The sequence below is a fragment of the Pollachius pollachius genome (genome assembly GCF_949987615.1).
Source record: "Pollachius pollachius genome assembly, chromosome: 14".
Classification (NCBI taxonomy): Eukaryota; Metazoa; Chordata; class Actinopteri; order Gadiformes; family Gadidae; genus Pollachius; species Pollachius pollachius.
Genome location: NC_136947.1, coordinates 21158285 through 21179237, shown reverse-complemented (window position 1 = coordinate 21179237; position 20953 = coordinate 21158285). Strand labels below are relative to the sequence as shown.

General features: G+C 43.4%; 2 protein-coding genes across 2 annotated transcripts in view; one reads left to right on the top strand and one right to left on the bottom strand.

The window, feature by feature from the left end:
* cdc73 (cell division cycle 73, Paf1/RNA polymerase II complex component, homolog) overlaps positions 1-20953 on the top strand; it is a 37591-nt gene that overhangs the window by 808 nt on the left and 15830 nt on the right. Inside the window, exons 3-13 of the mRNA XM_079750449.1 lie at positions 77-146; positions 232-294; positions 599-651; positions 1280-1368; positions 6116-6329; positions 6456-6554; positions 9087-9165; positions 9321-9385; positions 17592-17649; positions 19918-19953; positions 20166-20253. Of these exons, the coding sequence (XP_079606575.1) occupies positions 77-146; positions 232-294; positions 599-651; positions 1280-1368; positions 6116-6329; positions 6456-6554; positions 9087-9165; positions 9321-9385; positions 17592-17649; positions 19918-19953; positions 20166-20253 (914 nt within the window). The remainder of the gene's footprint in view (positions 1-76; positions 147-231; positions 295-598; positions 652-1279; positions 1369-6115; positions 6330-6455; positions 6555-9086; positions 9166-9320; positions 9386-17591; positions 17650-19917; positions 19954-20165; positions 20254-20953) is intronic.
* Positions 11938-14891, bottom strand: LOC307085640 (beta-1,3-galactosyltransferase 2-like). Its single transcript, XM_079750507.1, has 2 exons — positions 14473-14891; positions 11938-13646 (listed from the first exon to the last, which is right to left on the bottom strand). The coding sequence occupies exon 2, from the start codon at positions 13433-13435 to the stop codon at positions 12182-12184; it is 1254 nt and encodes a 417-aa protein (XP_079606633.1). The 5' UTR covers positions 13436-13646; positions 14473-14891; the 3' UTR covers positions 11938-12181.

The following is a 20953-nucleotide window of genomic DNA, read 5'->3' as shown; positions in this document are numbered from 1 at the left end:
CAGTGTTGTTGTAGTATTTTCAGTGCAAATTATCTTTACCCACTGGTCTGAACGATAACTTTGGTTTCCTCCACAGACCGAGAACATTCCAGTTGTCAGGAGGCCTGACAGAAAAGGCTTACTTTCTTATCTTAATGGCGAAAGTTGTAAGTGTTTGGCTACTAGTAAGAACAAACCGCTATTGACACTAGGAGTAAATGAAAACCAATTTGTTTTCCTTTTCATTCACAGCTACTTCAACAAGTATCGACAGAAGTGCCCCAATAGAAATTGGTTTACAAAGGCCAACGCAAGGTGAGTTTTCATTTGTTGGATTATGGGAGGGAAATAAATTCATGATATGTTTGTAATAATTGTCTATATAGCTTGCACTAGTCCTGAATGAAGGTTGTACTCAAGGTTGAGTTTAAATTGCCGTTATATTTTAACATATCCACAGGTAATGTATATTAAAGGAAATTACTTGTCTTGGATTGTTTGATAATGGGAATGTTAAAGGCTATCAAAATAGTTTTGTCCCTCTCCACTGACTCCATTGCTAAATGACATGTCATAAGGGACTCCCACAGACGTAACCTTAGTGCTCTGTTGTCTTCAGTAAAAAGAGCTGCAGAGGAGGCCGCCACTGAGGCCAAGAAACCCAGGATTGAGGTAATTCACATCATTTATGAAATATCTATTGTCATTACTCATGATTGAATTTCCTTTACAACATGTATTAATTCTATATTAAATTCAATAATATACTATTCAGTAGGGATCAACCGATATGGACTTTTTAGAGCCTATGGCGATACCGATTCGGACTGCAGATTTTCTTGAGCACATATTTGGAGCGATACTGCTTTTTCTCCCTCAATTTACATCATAAAAATGACACAATGATGATAACAATTGTTACAAGTCTCAATTTAAGAAAGGAACATTTATTGAACTGTCTGTAAATCATCCCAAAAAACGCGAAAGAAACGCAAATATCAGCGCGATATATCGGCCGGATGATATATCGGTCGATCACTACTATTAATTTTAAAAGAAGTATGTGTAAATAGTATAAATATGAGGGATGAGTTTGGGATTAAAGCTAATAAAATAGGAAATATTGTTGAATGAAATATTTCTAGTCATTCCAGAAATGTAAATTACATCGCAAATACGTGTGTCGGGGTGGGTGGGTGGGCTGTTATGGCCTTTATCGACAAGTATGTTGTATTTGTTAATTTATCTTAATTAGAGGAGCATCATTGAGTTGATGAGAGAGGGATGTCTCCTTCGATAGGATGAAGAGCGGGTGCGTCTGGACAAGGAGCGCCTCGCTGCGCGTCTGGAAGGCCACAAAGAAGGAATCGTACAAACTGACCAGATCAGGTAGGAATGCACTATCAGTGTTTTAAAGGTGACATATTATGATGTTTTTCAAACAAGTAAACGTAGTATATGAGTTCCAGAAAACATGTTTTTGAAGCTGTTTGCTGGAAATATCTTTTGGGAAAGAAAGTCTTGCCTACCGCTATTCCCCTCTGTTTCAGTCCCTTCAGATTGTGCTTTTTCTGTTGTCTGTAGCTTTAAATACAAATGAGCTGTCAGATCTAACCGTAGGAGAGGGGATTGTTGCCGTTTCCGGAATCCCGGGGCTCTATATAATAATAATAATAATAATAATAATAATAATAATAATAATAATAATAATAATAATAATAATAATAATAATAAAATGCATTTCCTGCAGAAAATGCGATGAGTGCTGTAGTGCAAATTTAAGTTTACTTTTTTTTTTTAATAAAGCCACATAAATTAAGACATAAAGAAACGTTAAATGGCTTAAATCAAGTGAAGGGATTTGAGCAAAAGTTCAAAAGTCTAAATGGAGTAAACAATGTAAACATGCACACCATTTAAGAAAATGTAAATGGTTGGTTTGAATAAAGTGACAGCTGAATGAAAAGCGCAAAGCATTGCTTAAAATGCAGAAATGTAAAATGAATTGAACTGAAGAATAATCTGAAAGGTAAAATGTATTGTGTGTGTGTGTGTGTGTGTGTGTTTAAGAGAATAGCGAGCCGGTGCGTGATTAAAAGTAGCCCAATAGAGCGGGAAAAACAGCCCATTCTGGCAACACTGCCTGAACGTCCTCCAAAGGTAGCCAAATCTCGCGGGGAATACTGCCCAATCTTGCAACACTACTGAACGTCCTCGCGCTCCAGCGTCAACGTAAATAAATGAGACCAACTGAAAACGAAGCCGGTATGAAACTAAAGCTGTGATTCTGAAGAAAGTTTAGATTATATCGAAATTCCGTTTAGATATTATTGAAGATACAAGTGTGTAGATTTGTTAAATGGTTTGAACGAAGATGGACGGCTGAAAATTGATTTAGTTACGTCTTAAACAGTTGAAGTAGTCAATTAGAAGTAGTCCCATTGACTCCCATGTTAAAAAAAAGATAGTATTTTAAAAGTAGAATATCTTAAAAGGTATAAAATATTTAAAAAATTGGAAAAGAAGCGCGCGATTCCAAGCTATTCTGAATATTTGAATGGAGTCTCAGAGCTTGTGACATCCGTCAACAACACGCAAGCTCTGTGTTCGCCAATCTACTTATCGAGTCTTAAAAACAAGGTGGCGTCGACGGGTGAACTACTGATGGTATTGTGTGTATAAAATGTCCTTTTTAATAAACAATCTGTACACTTACAAAGCTATCAATGCCTCGTTTTATATGTTTAGACTCTTATTATACTACCAAATAAGTGTCGGGATACTTCTAGCTTTGTAAGTGGTTTTAAAATAGCGATTTAGTTTTTACCATGAGACATGCCCCAATCGTTCCAAGTGTAGAGCGTTTTGATATAATTGGTTAAAAACAGCCAACTTAACTTTTTTGTTACCAAACGAACATTCCAACTCATTATCATACTAAAAATATCCCTAATCCATTTTACACTGGATTTCTCCTTTAAGGTTACTGTACTGTGTTTCCCACAGAATACGATTATACTGGTGGAAGCAGACTGGGGGGTTTTGAAAGTAAATTTTAATATATTTTTGGGTTAGAACAATTGCCCCAGTATAATTCCTGTCTGTCTAGCAGTGTATATCTGCTCAGAAGCCGGTCTGGCAGCAGCAGTTTTCCCTAAGGAGCCAATATTTCATTATTCTTAGGTCAATCTTTCTACACAAAAGGCCATTTAAAAATGACCCTTACCTATCTAAACGGTAGCCTAACTAAAATGATTAAACCAGAGACGTCTGGCATTTCAAATTGTTCCCTGTGGAAATAAAAGCGCTGTTTAGGAGTGCATTACATAGCACTGCAAGAGTAGAAAGCAGGTGGTAACCCCAGTGTGCCAAATACCCGTCAATATTCGGGGGGGTCCCCATCCCCGATTGTTGCGCAATACCGATCTAAATTATCTCAATATGCAGTTGACCTATAACATTACAATATTTCATGGATGCAAGCAATAAGTCTATAGCCTACATAACACACACACGCACGCAATTGTTGATAATCCGTTGCTATAGTATCCTGTTCATAAAGCAACACTTTAGCCAATGCTGCATTGAATGAAGTTGTTTGGACGCACAATGTTTTGTAACAAGGAGAGGCAAAGTTGTGCATTACAATGCAAACACAACAATAATTGGCACCAATATGGCGCACTTAGAAGAGCAATCAACAACTGAATAAATGCTAGGTCTATAGCCTATCGGAGACTGGCAAGCAATCAGTGCACTTGCGAATGAAAGCCTGCAGTATGACTGATCGTGTGACATTATTTAACCATCCATCCAAATACGATCAGACAGATACATCATTGAACACATACACAAAGCACATTTGTCCAACCACGGCGGATGCTGACAACATTTTACACAACAAGCCAAACATCACCACGGCAGGTGCGCTCTCTCTCGCGCGCGCTCTCTCTCGCACGCATGTAAACAATTAGGCCTACTCCACCTTGTTAGAAAAGACCCAAAGTGTGTGAGTGATACACTCTGGTGTAGCTTTCGCTTGCTAGACGTTTTTTGTATGACTTTTTAACATTCCGTCTTTCTTCTGTTTGGCAAACATGTCTAATTTGCATACGCACACAGGACTGACTGGTTCCTCTTGGCAGAAAAATAACATGTGTGTGAATAAATGTTTTGAATACTGGACATGGTGAGCTTAAAAACATTTAAGTGACCATTAGTGACAATAAAATATATATATTTTTTTGTGTTTTTGGACAAAACTTGAGACCCCCCTCAAATTTTGCTTGTGAGGCTTTCAGGGGGGTCTCATTGGTAAATCGGGGGGGTCGAGCCCCCCCGGACCCCCTCGTATTTCGCACACTGGTTAACCCCATAGACCGTATATAATACAGATTCAGCTGACTTTCCATATTTCTACGTTGGTAGAAACTTTTGCAGATATACAAAAGACAAAACATGTACTCGTTGAGATTTGCACCATGGATTTGGTTAAATTTTTTTGGTGTTTCTGACATCCTTTATACTAAATTGTGGACTCTGGATTGATTCTACTTTATGAAATCGGCAGTAATTATCTTTCTTCCCACAAATGGTCATGTTTCAGTTCAGAGTATGCATGGAGAGGAAGTATTTTCACAGATGGTCAGTGTGAGGGAGCGGCGTGCAAATCCGTACGTTGTGAGCCGGTTTTCAATAAAATAAGATTTACCTATTTTAAAAATGAAAAAAATAGAAACGGTATCGATCGAGGATGTTGCCGCTCCGATAAATACAAAAATATTAGTATAAAAGTATCAAATCACAGTAAGCTGTGGTCATTGTGGAAGCTAGGTCAATAAAGGGCACAGCATTGACCATCGACCAATTGTGATGGATGTTAAACTATGGATTTTGAACATTTTGGAAACCATTGGGAGAATGCATGAAGTACACAACTCGACAAAATATATGACCTAATTATATATAAAATAAAGTTTTTCGTTTAAATGCTGAAATGTTACAAAGTTCACATTTAAATGTGTGATATACCGATCAGATATAGAAATATAAATCAATTCTTCCACAATTTCCCTTATATCGGTGGCAGCCAAGTTTATCACCCCTGTGGTGCCACATATACACTATATACAACTACTACAGTGGTTCCCCTAGGTTTTGTAGCAGCGGTGCTGTGTGTGGGTAACCTAGCAACGCTAGGTCATTTTAAATAATAAACCTTTAAATGGTTACTTCTGGTGAGATTTTTGGGGATCAATGTACGGATTGAGCTTCCAAATATGACATAACAACCAACAGTCAAGGTATCTGCTGATACTAGATCTTGGTGCAAATGTGCCTTGAACTTGGCAGAAACATTTTATTTATTTTTGAAACGCCGCTGCTGAATGCATATAGGGGAAACACTATACTATATTATGGAAGATAAATCAAGAAAGATATTTTTTTATAATGCATCATTTTCCATAATGGTATAATTATCTACGCTTGGCTCTTCATATCATAGGGTTGGGAGAGTGCTGCTAGGCAGGGCACAGGGCTACTGTACTAACGTTGGCATACCTCGTCACACCAATATGGCCAGGTTCAACCTATCACTTTATTTGAGCTATTTGTTACTCTTTATCTTGACATTATAAAGCGTTCTGTATGTTTGTCCTGTTCAGTTACTCAATTCAGACTTTAAACCTGTCAACCCCCATTACTCAAGTAACATTTCTAAACATTTCTTAAGCCTATTTGACACTAGTATTTCTTTTTTCGATTGACATTCTAGGAACGTTAAGTTGCATAAATGGAAAACTTTGGATGACGCCGAAACTTTAACCTTTTGCATCCTATGCGTAAACCTATAACCGTACTCCGCATGGGCTGTCACTTCTAAGGCTGCAGGACTCGTTCGGATTATAAAGTCAATAAAGTTGTTTGTTGCGAGAGTATAGACGAGGGCAAGAGTTGTGTCGGGCCATAACAAATTAATGAATTTAGGAGAAACTGCATTTCCAATAAATTTCACTGCTGTCGCTGCTTTAAACCATATTTATTTTGGAAGCCATCAAACCACTTAAGTGACGTTAGTTCATCTATGGGCCTCAGTGATGAGGGTGGACCTGACCCCCTTCTCTGTGTGCGACAGGTCTTTGTCGGAAGCCATGTCGGTTGAAAAGATTGCCGCCATCAAGGCAAAGATTATGGCCAAGAAGCGGTCCACCATCAAGACGGACCTCCACGACGACGTCACCCTGAAGCAGAGGAGCTTCGTGGACGCTGAGGGGGCCGTCACTAGGGACATCGTGAGCAGGGAGAGGGTCTGGCGCACCAGGACCACCATTCTCCAGAGCACTGGAAAGGTCAGCTGGCGCTCCCCTCATCAACTACCCTCTGCCTTCCTCCCCGAGCGGCCCTCTTGGTTCTGAACACCTGCTGGGTGGGCAACGGGACGCGTATCTAAAGCTGATTGTCTGATTCACTTGCAGAACTTCTCCAAGAACATCTTTGCCATCCTCCAGTCGGTGAAGGCCAGAGAGGAAGGCCGTGCGCCAGAGCAGAGGCCTGCAACAAACGCAACTCAAGTGGTATGTACTGCGTAGCAGTTCGGTCCTTAAACCTTTACAAACCCATGGTTGGCATCATGGGTTTGATTAACGTAAATTATGAGTATGCACCCATAATTCAGCTAACCATGCAGAAATCTGTAATATCACTATCAGTTAGGGGTGTAACGATACATGTATTCGTATTGAACCGAATCGGTACGGACGTCACGGTTCGGTGCATGGATTTACACGGAGAATACACGGTATAAAATTAAATAAAAGTGGCGTGCAAATTAATTAATTTAATGCCGAACTAATGTTAGATACGCGATCTTGAGGGACAACTGAGACGCCTGAAAGGGTGCCGGCAAGTTGGAGCTACACACGCCTTCCGTTGATGGTCGACAGAATCGCACTTCCGTGAGACAGGGGGATAATAAACAAACACATTATCGCGAGGTATTTCTTGACAACGGCAAAAGCTTAGTTTATTGAAGAAAATGTTGCACAAAAGTTTGCGTCCTTCTTGGTCGTCATACATTGTTGATCTTTGTTCATTGTGCACGTTCTTCTTTTTCCTTGGATTTATTAGCAGGCTACCCTGTGCTGGGCTTCTATGAGGTCACAATGCTAACGTAGCTGCCGCGGCTATCGCAATCCGGTTTAAACCCCTTGACCCATTGACTTTGCACGGGGCGCTCGCGAAATGAATTGAGTGTCCGTCCGTCCATTCGGCTCCATGGCCTGCGTCAAAAAGCTGAGAAATGTTAAACTTTTCAGGCTGCAGCGGATCCGTCGGCCAATCAGATCACGATTATGCAAATACACTCCAAGCGTTTCCTGGATCCAATTTGCAAAAACAAGGAGGAAGAAGCAGAAGAAATCTCGCCGTTACATTTTTTAAAGAAATGTGGAATGATTGTTTTTAGTCATCTTTTGTATTTATATCCACACATCGGCTTTGTAGCGGGAAGCGATTTGATTGGCTGCAGTATGCGTCTACAAAGACTTGTCCCCTATACGTCAGACACGCCCTCGGTCATCCGTCGACGGACGCATGTAATGTGAACTAGGCGTGAGGGTACTGTCGGCGGTGGAAATGCGAGCAATCACTGAGCTGCGCCGAAACGCACCTTCACTACTCCACCAAGCCACACCGAACCGACCCTCAAGTGGAAATGCGCAAATTCTGTGTACTTTGCACTTTCATAAATAAGACTGAATTAAGCTGAATTTTCAGTTTTATAACTGATTGTCTTATTTTGTTTACAAGTTACGGATGCAGTCTGGAGATGATGTGGGGTACTTATTATTTACCGTTTGCAACTTAGATTACGCAGTTCAGGCTGTTGCAGGTAGTTCAGGGGAGAGACTGTATGACACTAGGTGGTACAACCTGAGACAACAAAATATAATTGCATTCTGCATTTTTGTTTTTTCTTTACCCTTCATTGAACCGAACTCGTACCGAACCGTGATGTCTGAACCGAGGTATGAACCGAACCGTGACTTCAGTGTACCGTTACACCCCTACTATCAGTATATGGCGTTAAAATGGATAATATTAGTCTTTGGGCCAGTTCATCAACGTATCATCTCCTGCGGCTGTGCCTGTTGGCAAACTACCAGTGTAGATAAATACGCAATGATGTCGTCAGAAAAACTATCTGTACCAGCATGCGGTGCTCCATAAATATCTGTATTGGCCAAGATAAGGAAATAGGAGCATCCCTAGTAAATAATTCCCCCTATGGCACTCATGGTTGTGCCGTAAAACAGAGGAGCTCCTTCAGTGAGAGACTCATTGCTCCTAAATGTACCACTGAGCGCCACAGGAAGTCATTCCTGCCTGTGGCCATTAATGGTAAACACGCATTGATGCGCAATCCGGTCTTAAAGGTAAACACGCACAGATGCGTGATCCGGTCTGAATGGGTTAAACTCTATAACTCCTCCCTCTGATTATCTGACAAATGACTATTTAAAATAAACAAGCTATAATTTATTTATTCATTCACTCTTCATTTTCATTTCTATTTGCACATTAAACAGAATGTAAATATTGTTTTGTAAATTTGTGAATATAACCCACTAAGAGATGTCCACTTTCACTTAGAAATGTCCAATTCTTACTTTATTCTTACTTTTATTTTATTGTATTTTATTTATAATTTTCTATTTTATAATCTTATCTTCTATGCTTGTAATTTCTATTTGTACGGAGCACCTGGAACAAAACAATTTCCCCCCGGGATCAATAAAGTTTTCTGATTCTGATTCTGTAACAGCGACATGTGGATTCTCAACTGTTTCATGCGTTCTACATCGTGATGGTGGGGTTATTGTGGGTTTTGGCCCCCTTCTGAAACATTTCTTAAAGTACAGCATCGCTAGTGTTGCATAAATGTCCATGATGCTAGTTTATGTCAATAAAACAACAGGAGTGTGCCTCTATGTGATCTGTGCAACACAGTCATTTCTTGCCACGTCATACAAATGCCATTTGATGTATTCTGTGGAGTATTGAATGAGTTTTCTTTTGAATAGTTATACATTCCTTTTCCTTCTCAGGACCCATCTGCCAGAAGCAAACAGCCGGTGCCTGCTGCCTACAACAGATACGACCAGGAGCGCTTCAAGGGGAAGGAAGGTCAGTCTGCTGGGTCGTCGTGCCAACACACACGTTGTTGATGCTAACTTCAAGTGTTGTAGGAGCAATACAACGGTCCAATGTTGCTTTATCAGTTGTTCCGGTTGCGTTGACGATGCCTAAGGTTTTTGGTTTGCCTGTTTTTATTTCTCTAGAAACGGAGGGCTTCAAAATCGACACCATGGGAACCTACCACGGCATGACCCTGAAGTCTGTGACGGTAAGACCCTAGAATTGTGGTTTACTGCTGTTAATGCCTTCTGTATTTCGTCATTGAATATGTGGAAGGTAAGCTGACTAGTTGAAACAATGCTTAAAATAGAATCGCCCTTATTGTATGTTGTACTCAGTTATAGTTCTTGGTTGCGTAGCATCTTATCCTATGTATTTTTGTTGTATTCGGGGAATGGGTTAACCTAGCGATTGTTAGTGCTTGGCACTTGGTTCTGTGAACTTCCTTACTGTTCCGACAGTTATATATTGTTTCTCCTTCTTCTGACAAATGTACTTATTGTAAGTGGATTTGGATAAAAGGTGTCTGCTTAATGCCCTAAATGTACCTGTTGGTACTGGCCATGACTTTGAGCTTCTCAACACCTGATGGTGAAATGGGTGCATCGGAACCGTTTTCATTGAACTTGTTGCAATTAGAGGTTGTATCAGTGATGTTGAGTGACATCACTTCTGTTGCTATTTGAAGAGAGATCCCAAACAATCAGAGCCAGCTCGCCCCTCCCTATCATGAACGCAGCACAAAACCCTTCAACACCCACCCCTTGTCGGTGATTGGTTGGAATACTATTTATTTTGGTTTTGAGAGGTTGGTAGTACCATTTGTTTTTGTGTATGATCTCGGAGCATAAGCTGCCTACAGAGACGTGTTGTTTTGACGGCCTGCTCATGGGGCGGGCAGCTAGCAGATCGTGAGGAAAGATCAGATGAATGTGATCATTTATGTTTAGGCCTAGAATCGCTGATACAACCTTTAAGATTGATCTGTGCTGAATTCCTTAAAGGTCCCATGGCATGAAAACCTCACTTTATGAGGTTTTCTAACATAAATATGAGTTCCCCTAGCCTGCCTATGGTCCCCCAGTGGCTAAAACTTGTGTTCGGTGTAAAACGAGCACTAGGTGTTCTGCTCGCCTTTTGGAAAAAACGGAGGCTCAAGCGCGCTGATTTGGAATGTGGTCCCATACGTCGTCATAAGGATCTAAGCTCCTCCCCTTTCTCTGCCATGCCCGCCCAGAGAATTTGGCACGCCAATGAGACACAACCGTGTGTGTGTGTGTGTGTGTGTGTGTGATTACACGCACTGTACCGCAAGTGTTTGCTGTTGGTGTTATGGCGCATAACACGTCGGTTCTTTGACGTCTCTTGTATTTCCACAACGAGACTAGTTGTTGTTATCTCAGCCATGGTTGAGAAGGAATTGGGGGAAAGGAACTTTGGCTTTGACTCCCTGAAGTACATGAACTGCGACAAGCTGCCTGCCGCCAGTTGCCGCGAGGCACCACCGCAGCGAAGCAGCAGCACCGCCCGGCAGCGGGCAGCCGGCAGCAGGCAGTGCGCGGTTCAGTCTACTTCAGATTGTGTGGAAGTGGAAGAACCAGAGACGTCTGAGAACCCGACAAAGTCGTTTGTGATTCATAATATCGTCTGGAGGCGCACACAGCTTTTGGCCGTGATTATATGTATTATATGATATTATTTAGATATAGAGCTCCAGGACTGTAATGCAGGTGTTGTACACTTCCTTGTTATTTGGGTAACCGTTCTGCTGTTGGTGTTATGGTTATGGCGCGTAACACGTCGGACTCTCGTCTCTGGTATTTCCACAACGAGACTCGTAGTGGGGGTTGTTTGGCTTTGACTCCCTGAAGTACATGAACCACGACATGGAGGAGAAAGGGATTGTTGGCCGTGAACGTCTCCCGCTTGCGCCCCGCTTCCCGCTGCCAAGGGACCACCACCTCGGCGCTGCAGGAGGCAGTGGTGCCTTAGTGCTGACCGCTGCCGAGGCGGTGGTCCCTCGGCAGCGAGGCTCCGGCGGGAGACAACCGTGGTCAACAATCGTGGGCAACAATCCCTTTCTCCTCCGTGTCATGGTTCAGTCTACTTCAGATTGATGTGGACGTGGAAGAACCAGAGATGTCGGAGAACCTGACGCGGTCGTTTGAGATTCATAATATCGTCTGCAGGCTCACACAGCTTTTGGCCGTGATAATATATATTATATGATATAGATATCTATGTATAATATGATATTATTTAGATATAGAGCTCCAGCACTCCAGTGTGTTCTAGAATATTTATAGAACACGGCTAAAGGCTGTGTGCGCCTCACCATTGCGATACATCCACTGTATAGAGAGCGCATGGTACCGTGGCTGCAAGCTGCTCAAGGCCACACCCCCACCCTCCTCCTTGCCCCGCCTCTCTTCTCTTCATTTGCATTAAAGCTACAGACACCGAAACGGAGCATTTGTGGAAAGCTCAATGTGCGACTGGCTCGTAGTGGCTGTAATTCTGCACCACGGCTGAATTTCGGGAACGTCTTTGAATGCTGTGTTTGGGGCCCACTAATACCTAAATAAAAGCATCCATAAAGTAGCATGCCATGGGAACATTAAGAGTAAGTGGTTAACTAGTGGTTTGTTCTGCCAGCTGACATTCAAGACTGAAGTGACTAATTCATGTTAATATGGATGGTTGACTTTATTGATTTATTTGAGCATGCCCATGAAAGCACAGGGGTATGAAGGACGTAAAGCTTGCATTGTAACAAAACGGCACATTTATTTCTTCTTGAACAGCTATTTCTTTTTGTTGGACATCAGGGTTTAAACATTTTTGTATTTTATTTATTAAAAACATCACATCTTCCACTTTCTTTCTTTAAAATCCCATCTGTTTTGAGGTTTCCATTTGCTTATTGGGCTAAATGGGAATCCTTCTCCGAAGTGTTTCATCTGTATGGACCAACGTGAAGTCCCATCCCCACCAGAGTGTGGTGTTACTGGGCTCTGCCTTGGTGCAGCCTTCCCATTTTCTCCTTTAAAGAGTTGATGCAGGCATGGTGCTTGTTGATCTGCAGGTGATTCCAATACTTGATCAGTTCGCTAGGATGGAACCCATGGGAGGTGATGAGGTGGCTGTACTTACAGCTAGAGTAGGACACCCTCCAGTGGTTGAACAGGAACTCGTTGGGCGGAGGCACCGGCTCTAACCCTAACCTGGCCAAGCAGATCCCCACGTACACGTCCTCTAGGTGCAGGTGCTGGATGCTCAGAGAGGCTCTGTACACTTTGCCCGCCAAGTCTCCAGAGAACACGTACCCCGTCCCAGAGCAGAAGGTGGGGTACTTGTCGCTGGGGTACAGCTCCTGCGACATGTACCACTTGCTGTTCTCGTTTCTGTTTGGCGCGAAGCCTCTCATGTTGTTGCCTGTAAAGAAGTCTTTCTTCTTGAGCAGTGGCCTGAGCAGCTTGTGGATGAGGTACTCTGTGTTGACGAACATGTCACTGTCTGTCTTCATGACGTAGCTGGCCCGCCAGCAGTGCAACGCCACCCAGTTCATCCCCATCAGGGTCTTCACTGTCAGGTTGTTGTATGCATCCAGGAAGTCCTGCTGGATGATGTCGTGGTGCCGAAGGCTCTCCGCTTCCAGCATCTTCTGCTGCAGGTGTCCCAGCTGCCCTTCGTTGGCTCCCAGCAAGAATAAGCGGGCGATTCCAATTCCGGGGGTCACACTCTCGTTCCCCCACGTCTGTCGAATGGCATCCCTGGCCTCCACCTGGCGAGCCTCTGTGGCTATTAGCAACACCAGGAAAGGTGGAGCTTCCCCCTCTGGGCATTTGTCTGGCTCGTTGATGATGTAGGGGTATGGCCCGGAGGTGAGCCTGCCGCTCACGCCTCCCTCCTCGCTCTGGCTGCCGTTTTCAGCGTTCAGTGTGTTGTTGAGCACCAGGTCGTCCTGTGGTGAGGCGTTGGAATCCTCCTGGAGGGAGCTGACGTTGTTTGTCTTCAAGTTGGGCTGTGGAACGATGACGAATCTCCACAGGCTGCTTCGGGAGCTGAGGTTCCCTTTGGCCTTGGTGGAGTGTAGCCCGCCACTGTCGTAGTCCACGGGATGGCCTGTCCTCCACGGGGTGCCTGTCAGCCCCGGCAGCCAGTCCTGGTGGACCAGAAAGACCAGCACTCCTAGCAGGGACAGTAGATACAAGAGACCTGCCATGTAGGTGCAGCAGTGACGCCGCCTCCACTGCATGTTGTCGTGGGTGGGGTGAGACCGTTGGATCCAGTGGGGGCCACACTCCTCCAGTCAGCGGTGGTTAGCTACTGGACAACTCCTGAGGCCTGGAGGCGATGGGTTTGGCATGGATCTTTAGGGGTCGGAGGACCAATGTTTATGTCCAGCTTCCATGGAAGTCTATCCCGCTCCGAGGTTTGGGCCCGCCGTCATGTTGCAATGTTGTTATCTAGGAGAGGAAGAGGGTATGTAAAATCCGAACGTATATTGAGTGTCTTAAAAATAAGAATACTGGAGTTGCTCTTGTCAAATTATAGTTTAGGGATTATGTTTGTTGGGACTTCCTCTATGTTGCTTTGTATTTTTAGTTGGTCATTCATTAAACAAGCGTTTGGGTTGACAACGTTATCTGAGCCCAACAACTTTAACTAAAAAAATGAAAGTCACATAGATGGTATGTGGGTTTCTTACAGGAAGGATGTAAATACAGATGGTCACACCCTTGTGCAACCGCCATATCCACATTATCTAGTCTAACGTCTTTATCTGCACTGACTGGATTTAACCAGAAAGATTGCCTTTCAATGCAAAGAGGATTTAAATATCGTACCATACAATATTTGCTAAAATGCCGTTGATTAGTGCAAGATGCTGAGGCGGCTGGGGTGTAATCAAGACGGCCTATCCGTCTGCTTTGTCGTTAGTTGGCCACTCACCCCTCGGAGTGAGGAGTGTTGTCACATTCTACCGAATGACACACACTAGCCTCAAGGAGCCCCACGAGACAAAGAGCTGTTTGTTAGAGCTCACAAAGCCACGGGAAGACCTGAAGCCCAGCTCTCATGGATGAGTTACCAGTAGTGGAAAGAATTAGGGGAACTTTTTTATTTGTATCTCATCTGGCACAAGGTTATCTCTCGATTTTAAAATATATATATGTACAAAAGTAATACGTCATCATTAGGGTAACTAATTTACTGTTTACTGGTAGGTGGACTTAAACCATTGGATTGTATTAACCCTGCGTCAACTCAAGTAATGAGCTGGAACCTCACCGTGTCATGGCAGAATCCTGTCATTGAAGGATTCCATTCCCAGTCCCAAACGCTGGTCCCCGTCGGACTTTCAGGCATCTTGTGTCACACAGCTGCTCAGGGTCGGCTCATTTGGCCTCCTTTTCTGACATTGAGTTTTAAAATAGTCCATGCTCTTCAACCTTATCAGTCACTGAACTGGCATTCAAGCAAGGGAGGTCCTGGTGTAGGTGGAGCCCTGCCACCGTTCAGTCCATGTAACGGATCCGCACATGAGGAAGTCTGCGGGCAGGGCCCTGGGAGTCCTCCATCGCTGGTCGTCTTCCTGTGATGCCGTCCCCTTGGCTGTGGTGAAGGGGAGGTGGCTACGCGGGCTGTGGTTCTGCTGCTGTTGTCACCCAGGCAAGCCCTGTGATGGTCGCTTGCATGATTGGGGAGGGGGAGGGGTTACTGCAAATACAGCCCCCCCGGTCCCTGTTCAAGTGTTGTCAGGGCAGACGAATGGAGGTGATGCGTGGCCACGTCCGTGGATTTCAGCTTGGCGTCCGCTCTGTGCTAGCCCTCTAAGAATGTGTAATTCTAGTTTTAGCGCTGTCTCAGCTTACCAATTCTACTGCTGCATCACCCCGAGTGTTGCCCTCTTCCCTCTCTATCTCCATCCGTCGTCGACCTCCCCCGCGCCGTGTGCCATGGCGCTTCTGTTCTGGAGAAACGCACAGAGGGGTTTGACGAAAGAGAGCGAGGGAGGAGGAGAAGTAGGAGGCTGGGCTATGTTTGCTTGGTCTGATGAGCTGCTTCAGGCTGCGTGTGAATAATCCCCTCCTCCTCTTGTACTCTCTCCCCTCGCTCTCCCTCGTTCTCTCTCTCTCCCCCTCTTCCTTGCTCCATCCCCCCACCGCCGCTACTTTTTTATCTTTTCTTCCTTTTTCTGTCGCTGTTACCGTGGCACCCTGTTCAGTTGTCACGGTGGGGTGTGATGATGGGAGGATGTTGGTTGTGGGGTGCGGGGCGCTCCTGACTGACGCCCATCTTGCAGTATGCAGAAGCACGTGTTCAGCCACTGTAATATGAGGTTAACAGCGTTCCAAAGGACTCTTTCTTTGTTACCTAACAATAGCTTTGCACCATTATTTATTCTTGCATATAAATAGATGTTGATATGTATCTCTATTGATCTATAGATAAAGTTAGATGGATATCTTTCAGTCGCAAAGATATTATCATTCTTGTGATTGAACTTATTTTCTCTTGGACAATCATTTCCGCATCACGATTGTCAAGTCCCTACAATTTATTTCTCCTTCTCCCTTCCCTCTCTCACTAACTTGTGAAACCAAGCCTCAAGTTGAAATGAAAGGTTCTGACTTTGGTCAGACAACCAAACTGTGGTTTGGGGTTAGCCTCAATCTACGATTGACATTGGTCTGGGGAAGCTGCTTTAATTTTCTTCAGCACAAGAGGCGTGATCAATGGGCCTAGTTCAAATGACTCTGTACGCATTTGGCTGCTTGCCGTCGCTTCACTGTCGTCATTGTGTTAAACCACCCAATAGCGCGCCAGGGGGAGAAGTCAGCTTGGTGATTGGCTCCCGCAAAACGTATCAGAAGTAGAAAGAAATGTATTGTTCTCAAATCGCTGGAAGAATGGGCAGGGCTACCCAGTCTAGGTGGGGGTAGTGGAGAGAGAGAGAGAGAGAGAGAGAGAGAGAGAGAGAGAGAGAGAGAGAGAGAGAGAGAGAGAGAGAGAGAGAGAGAGAGAGAGAGAGAGAGAGAGAGAGAGAGAGAGAGAGAGAGAGAGAGAGAGAGAGAGAGAGAGAGAGAGAGAGAGAGAGAGAGAGAGAGAGAGAGAGAGAGAGAGAGAGAGAGAGAGAGAGAGAGAGAGAGAAAACTCAGGATGTGGGGAGCCAGCAGCATGTGTTTCCAGTGTAGCACTGGCTGCCAGGGCCCTCTGTACATGTTAAACTCTCTCCCCCTGAAGGATAAAATAGTTCAGTTATTGCTTTTGATTAAAATGTCTGAACTCTTTCCAATTGAGTGATTGAGCAGACATTATACCCCAGGGGTTTCCAACCTTGTACTATGAAGAGACTTTCTAGTCTGGCCGTTTGTGTGTATCAGAGGAGAGGGTGCATTACCACATGCCAAAGCTTGTAGCGTCGCTGACTGACTGGGACTGATTGGGAGACCACGACTTCTTTGTCGTTTGGTGGATTACAAATGATTGGGATATGGGGGAAGTGGAGCAAACGTTTATACACTTTAGGTTTTCTTTAATGCAGTGTACACCTGTCATTTTCAGGCTGAGAAGTGAAGCCACATGTGTTGCCCAGGCAACACGCCTTTCGCCTTTACTACCAAAGATACCAACGTTGTCTTTTTTTAATCTTTTTTAATATATATTTTCAAAGTTAAAATGGCACAAAATCTTTGACTGTTCTTGTTTCAGTTGTTAATTTACAATGTTGCTTAGCACTTTTGTATAATTAAAATTGCACCAATTAATTCACTGTTCTTGTTCCAGCTGCTATTTTGAAAAGGTGCTGATTTATTAATTCTATATTACTATTATTTAATATTTAGTATTCATATTAGTGTAAATAATTGTTGAATGTCGTACAGAGTCTGTGGTCTTATCGAGCAAACAGACAGCGGTCAGACAGCAACCCCCCCCATCCCGGTCGGACGGCAAACCCCTCCACCTTAACTAACAATTTTTCTTCGGGAAACCCTGTTATTTACTAAAGATGAACAGAACAGGTAGCAAAGTTTTTCCTTTATGTCTGTGTTCAATAGTGTTTGGACAACTTTTAGTATGCATGAAGCTCTGATGTAACCATGTTGAACTCAGACTGAGTATCCCAAAGCCACTGACGTCGACTCATTTTGCTATTTTGCGTTATTTAAATAACATTTGATTTACCAATTGTACCACTTTATAAAACGATGAGTTGATAAAAAGGTGTTTCAGCAGCAGTGGTTTCTGCCTGCTGCCTTTTACAGTGAAAGATGCACACTGAATGGACTATATTTCTTCAATATTCAGATATTCGTTTGGGATCCTAAGGAATATCGGATTCTTGATGTATTCAGGCCTCACACCGATGCAGAGGGGTCTGATTGGTCTGCTTGTTGTGTCCCCAGGAAGGGGCGTCTGCCAGGAAGGCCCAGGCCCCAGTGCTGCAGCCCGTCCCTCGACCAGGTGAGCACCGACCCAAACCTGAACCAGCGCCGTCCACTTCTTCTGTTGTTCTTGAACTGTTGTGCCTTCTGCCCGGGCACCGACGGTCCACAGGGTCCTGGCCCAGGGTATTCTAGGGGGTCTTGACTAGGGATGTGCATTTCTGGCAATAATACTATTCGATATTCGCTGAGAAGTATTCGAATAATATTCGAAAATCGGTCAATCACGCACGCACGCACGCACGCACCATTAATTGGTGCACGCACGCACGCGAGCGAAACAATGACAATGACTCTTAAGCTCCAGCCTATTTTTAATTGTCTAATTTGTCTAATTAATATGCTTGGTGTTTGAGTTTTGTTTGGTGTGTGTATTTCTACATAATAAGGGCAGTGTTGTATGCCTTTTGCTGCAAGAGTGATCACGGTCTTCCCAAATCTGGGGAACCTCAAGTTTAAGAGGTCAAACGTGGGCTTAGGCAAAACAGAACGCTATTTATTTTAACAGTGAAAAAAAACAACTCTATTTATAAATGTATATTTACATCCATAGTTTCGTTCTGTATCAAAATTAATTGTTCATACTAAAATGTGCTATGCCATAATGATTTTAGGCGTAGGTTAGAGGAACACAGTTGTCAGCAATATAGCCTAAACGTTAACTTTTCTTAACACATAGTTTTAATAATGAAAGTAAGTGGTCATAGCCTTGCACTATCTATGCCATATTTTTGTTCAAAACAATGAGCATATCCACATGTTCGGGATGAAGACGGGTGCGCAATTTGTTGACAATTAGTCCAGCTTCGGAGAACACACACTCTGATGGCACTGACGTAGCAGGCACACCCAAGTATGTGTTTGCCAATTTTGCCAAGGGGGAATATTTGCAGTCGTTGGGGTACCCGCGGTAGTGCTAGGGTGCTTTGATCTTAGGTGGTTGTGCATGGTTGTGGTCGATCCATGATATGCCAGCTTTCCTCGACATAATTTGCACTGTAGTTCATTAATGTTTATTTTATTAAACGAGTTACATGCAGAATTTTTACTCGGCTGACTCTGCATCATTCACAGCATGCCACGCAGGTAACGATCGCAAGACAGACGCTCTTCTTCTGTTTATTATATGATATAATAAACATAAATGTGTATTGCGGAGGTTTTGGTGCTTTAGCGACACCCTCTGGTTGAATCTAATGTGTTACAGGAACACGTCTGCCTTTCTGGTGCTTGTTTCTGTAAGGGATAATGTATATGACCAGCAACGTTCTATACATTATCCCGCTTATTACACGGCTACTTGCCAAAACAAAAAAATAACTTCACACGGTGTGTCTTTTTACAATTTATTTGTTACCAGCAATCGTAGTGTTGTTCAACAGTGAAATAGTCCGACAAAGACGCTGACGTCGCTTAGCAACCGAGGATGCTGGGGTTGATAAGTTACCGGACTTCTTGCTGAGTGATACGACAGAAAAACAACTTGACAGAAGTCATTGGGTCAAGCTTCCCAAATAATCTTCTGGTGGATAAAAAATTGGTTTGTTTAAAAAAGAATTTCACAAATTCAATGTGGTCTTAATAGAGGCAGCTATAGTTTGTTCCACAGTCAGTCTACAACAACTTTATTCTCTGTCAACAACCAAACTATCGTATCCACGTAAGTACAGAATCACTATATTTCTGGACTAGCAAATCAAAACAAAATTGACCCTCAAACAATGTTGTCCAATAAGTGGTATCGCTGTGTCTGACCCCTATCGCTCGCCCATGGATCCTCACAGTCATGTGGGAAACAGAAGGTCTTCAGCTACGGCCATGAAGGGCTCTTTGTCTCCAGGGCCTGATGGCATAGCCCTCTCTTCTGGCAGCAGGGTAACCCATGACTGGGTTCATGGCTTTAAGAAAGAGAGCAATTGTATCTGTGCCATGGACTGATGGGGGAAAGCTTTACATTTTTCTCAAAGTTGTAATTCTGCTTGCTGTTCACTCTAGTGTTTGTTGTTCAACTGACATTGTGCTGAAGTTAGTTTTTCTGTCTATTGTCTTCCTGTAGGCAAACTTGAGCAAGAAGCCTTTACCAGAAACCTGCTCCTCAATCAGCTTAATCTGCATTCACTTAGTAGCTTTGGATAAGTCTACTTAATGACAAAATACCAAAATAATTTTGGTCATCATTTTGGTACACGCATGTTGGTATTGTCTGTGTATAAAAGGTCTGGGTGAGAAGCTTTTAGGGAAAGCTCTACACTGCTCTTACAAGATTTTCCTCCTTTTCTCTTTTCAGTGTCTCAAGCCAGACCCCCACCAAATCAGAAGAAAGGTATCTATCCACTTGAATCACATTTACTGATTGTTTTTTATAAATGTGTGAGTGTAAGAAGCTTCATGGCAGCAAAGAATTTGTTTTTATTTGAGAATGATGGAGGGAAAATACACCAACAGCCTCTTCAACCAAACTGCATGTTGAGTGTTTAGGTTCCATCTGATATGAATATATCTGACTGTAGTCTCTTGTGCTCTGTGTGTTTTCAGGATCTCGGACACCCATCATCATCATCCCAGCCGCAACCACCTCCCTCATCACCATGCTCAACGCCAAAGAGCTTCTACAGGACCTCAAGTGAGTCTCCTTCTCTTGGGGCCTGTGCAGTAAAAGTGTGCACATTAATCATGTGTTCGCACATTTGTTGCATGTGCGGTAGTGTTTGTAGTCTTTTTTTACTTCATGAAGACCATGTCAGCGTAAGTGCTAGTGCTATAAATGAAAAGCACCAATGAGTCTGAAAGCCTGAGGGCTGCGGCAGAAGGTCCATGGGTCTTTCCCCTCCATCACTTAGGGATAGTGGCAGTGCTGCCAGATTGCACATTTTTTCCCACCCAATCTGGCAACTTTGACCCAAGATCAATCTGTGAACCTCATCGTTTACTTATTCACAACGTACCAATAAGTCAGGTTACGTCATATAAGTATTTGGGTGTTTTTATTGAATGTTCTGGCGTCTGTTCAGTTTTAAAATTGTTGGCCACCAAGAACAGTGCTACCTACAGTTGCTGTATGAAAAGTCTGTGCTTATTGAGGCACATACGATTCTGAATGATCCAACCCACATACTGAATCAGGAAATGGGGTTGCTACCCTCAGGTAGACGAATTAGAATGCCAAACTCCAGGTTAAAAAAATATAAAAACTCATTCATCCCAGCTGCAATTCAGATGCAAAACAGTAACAAATGACTGTTAACTAGTATTTATTTGATCTATCGGTCTTAGCCTATTGTTGCCCTGATTGCTGTTCTTGTGCACCTTTACCCCCACTGTGC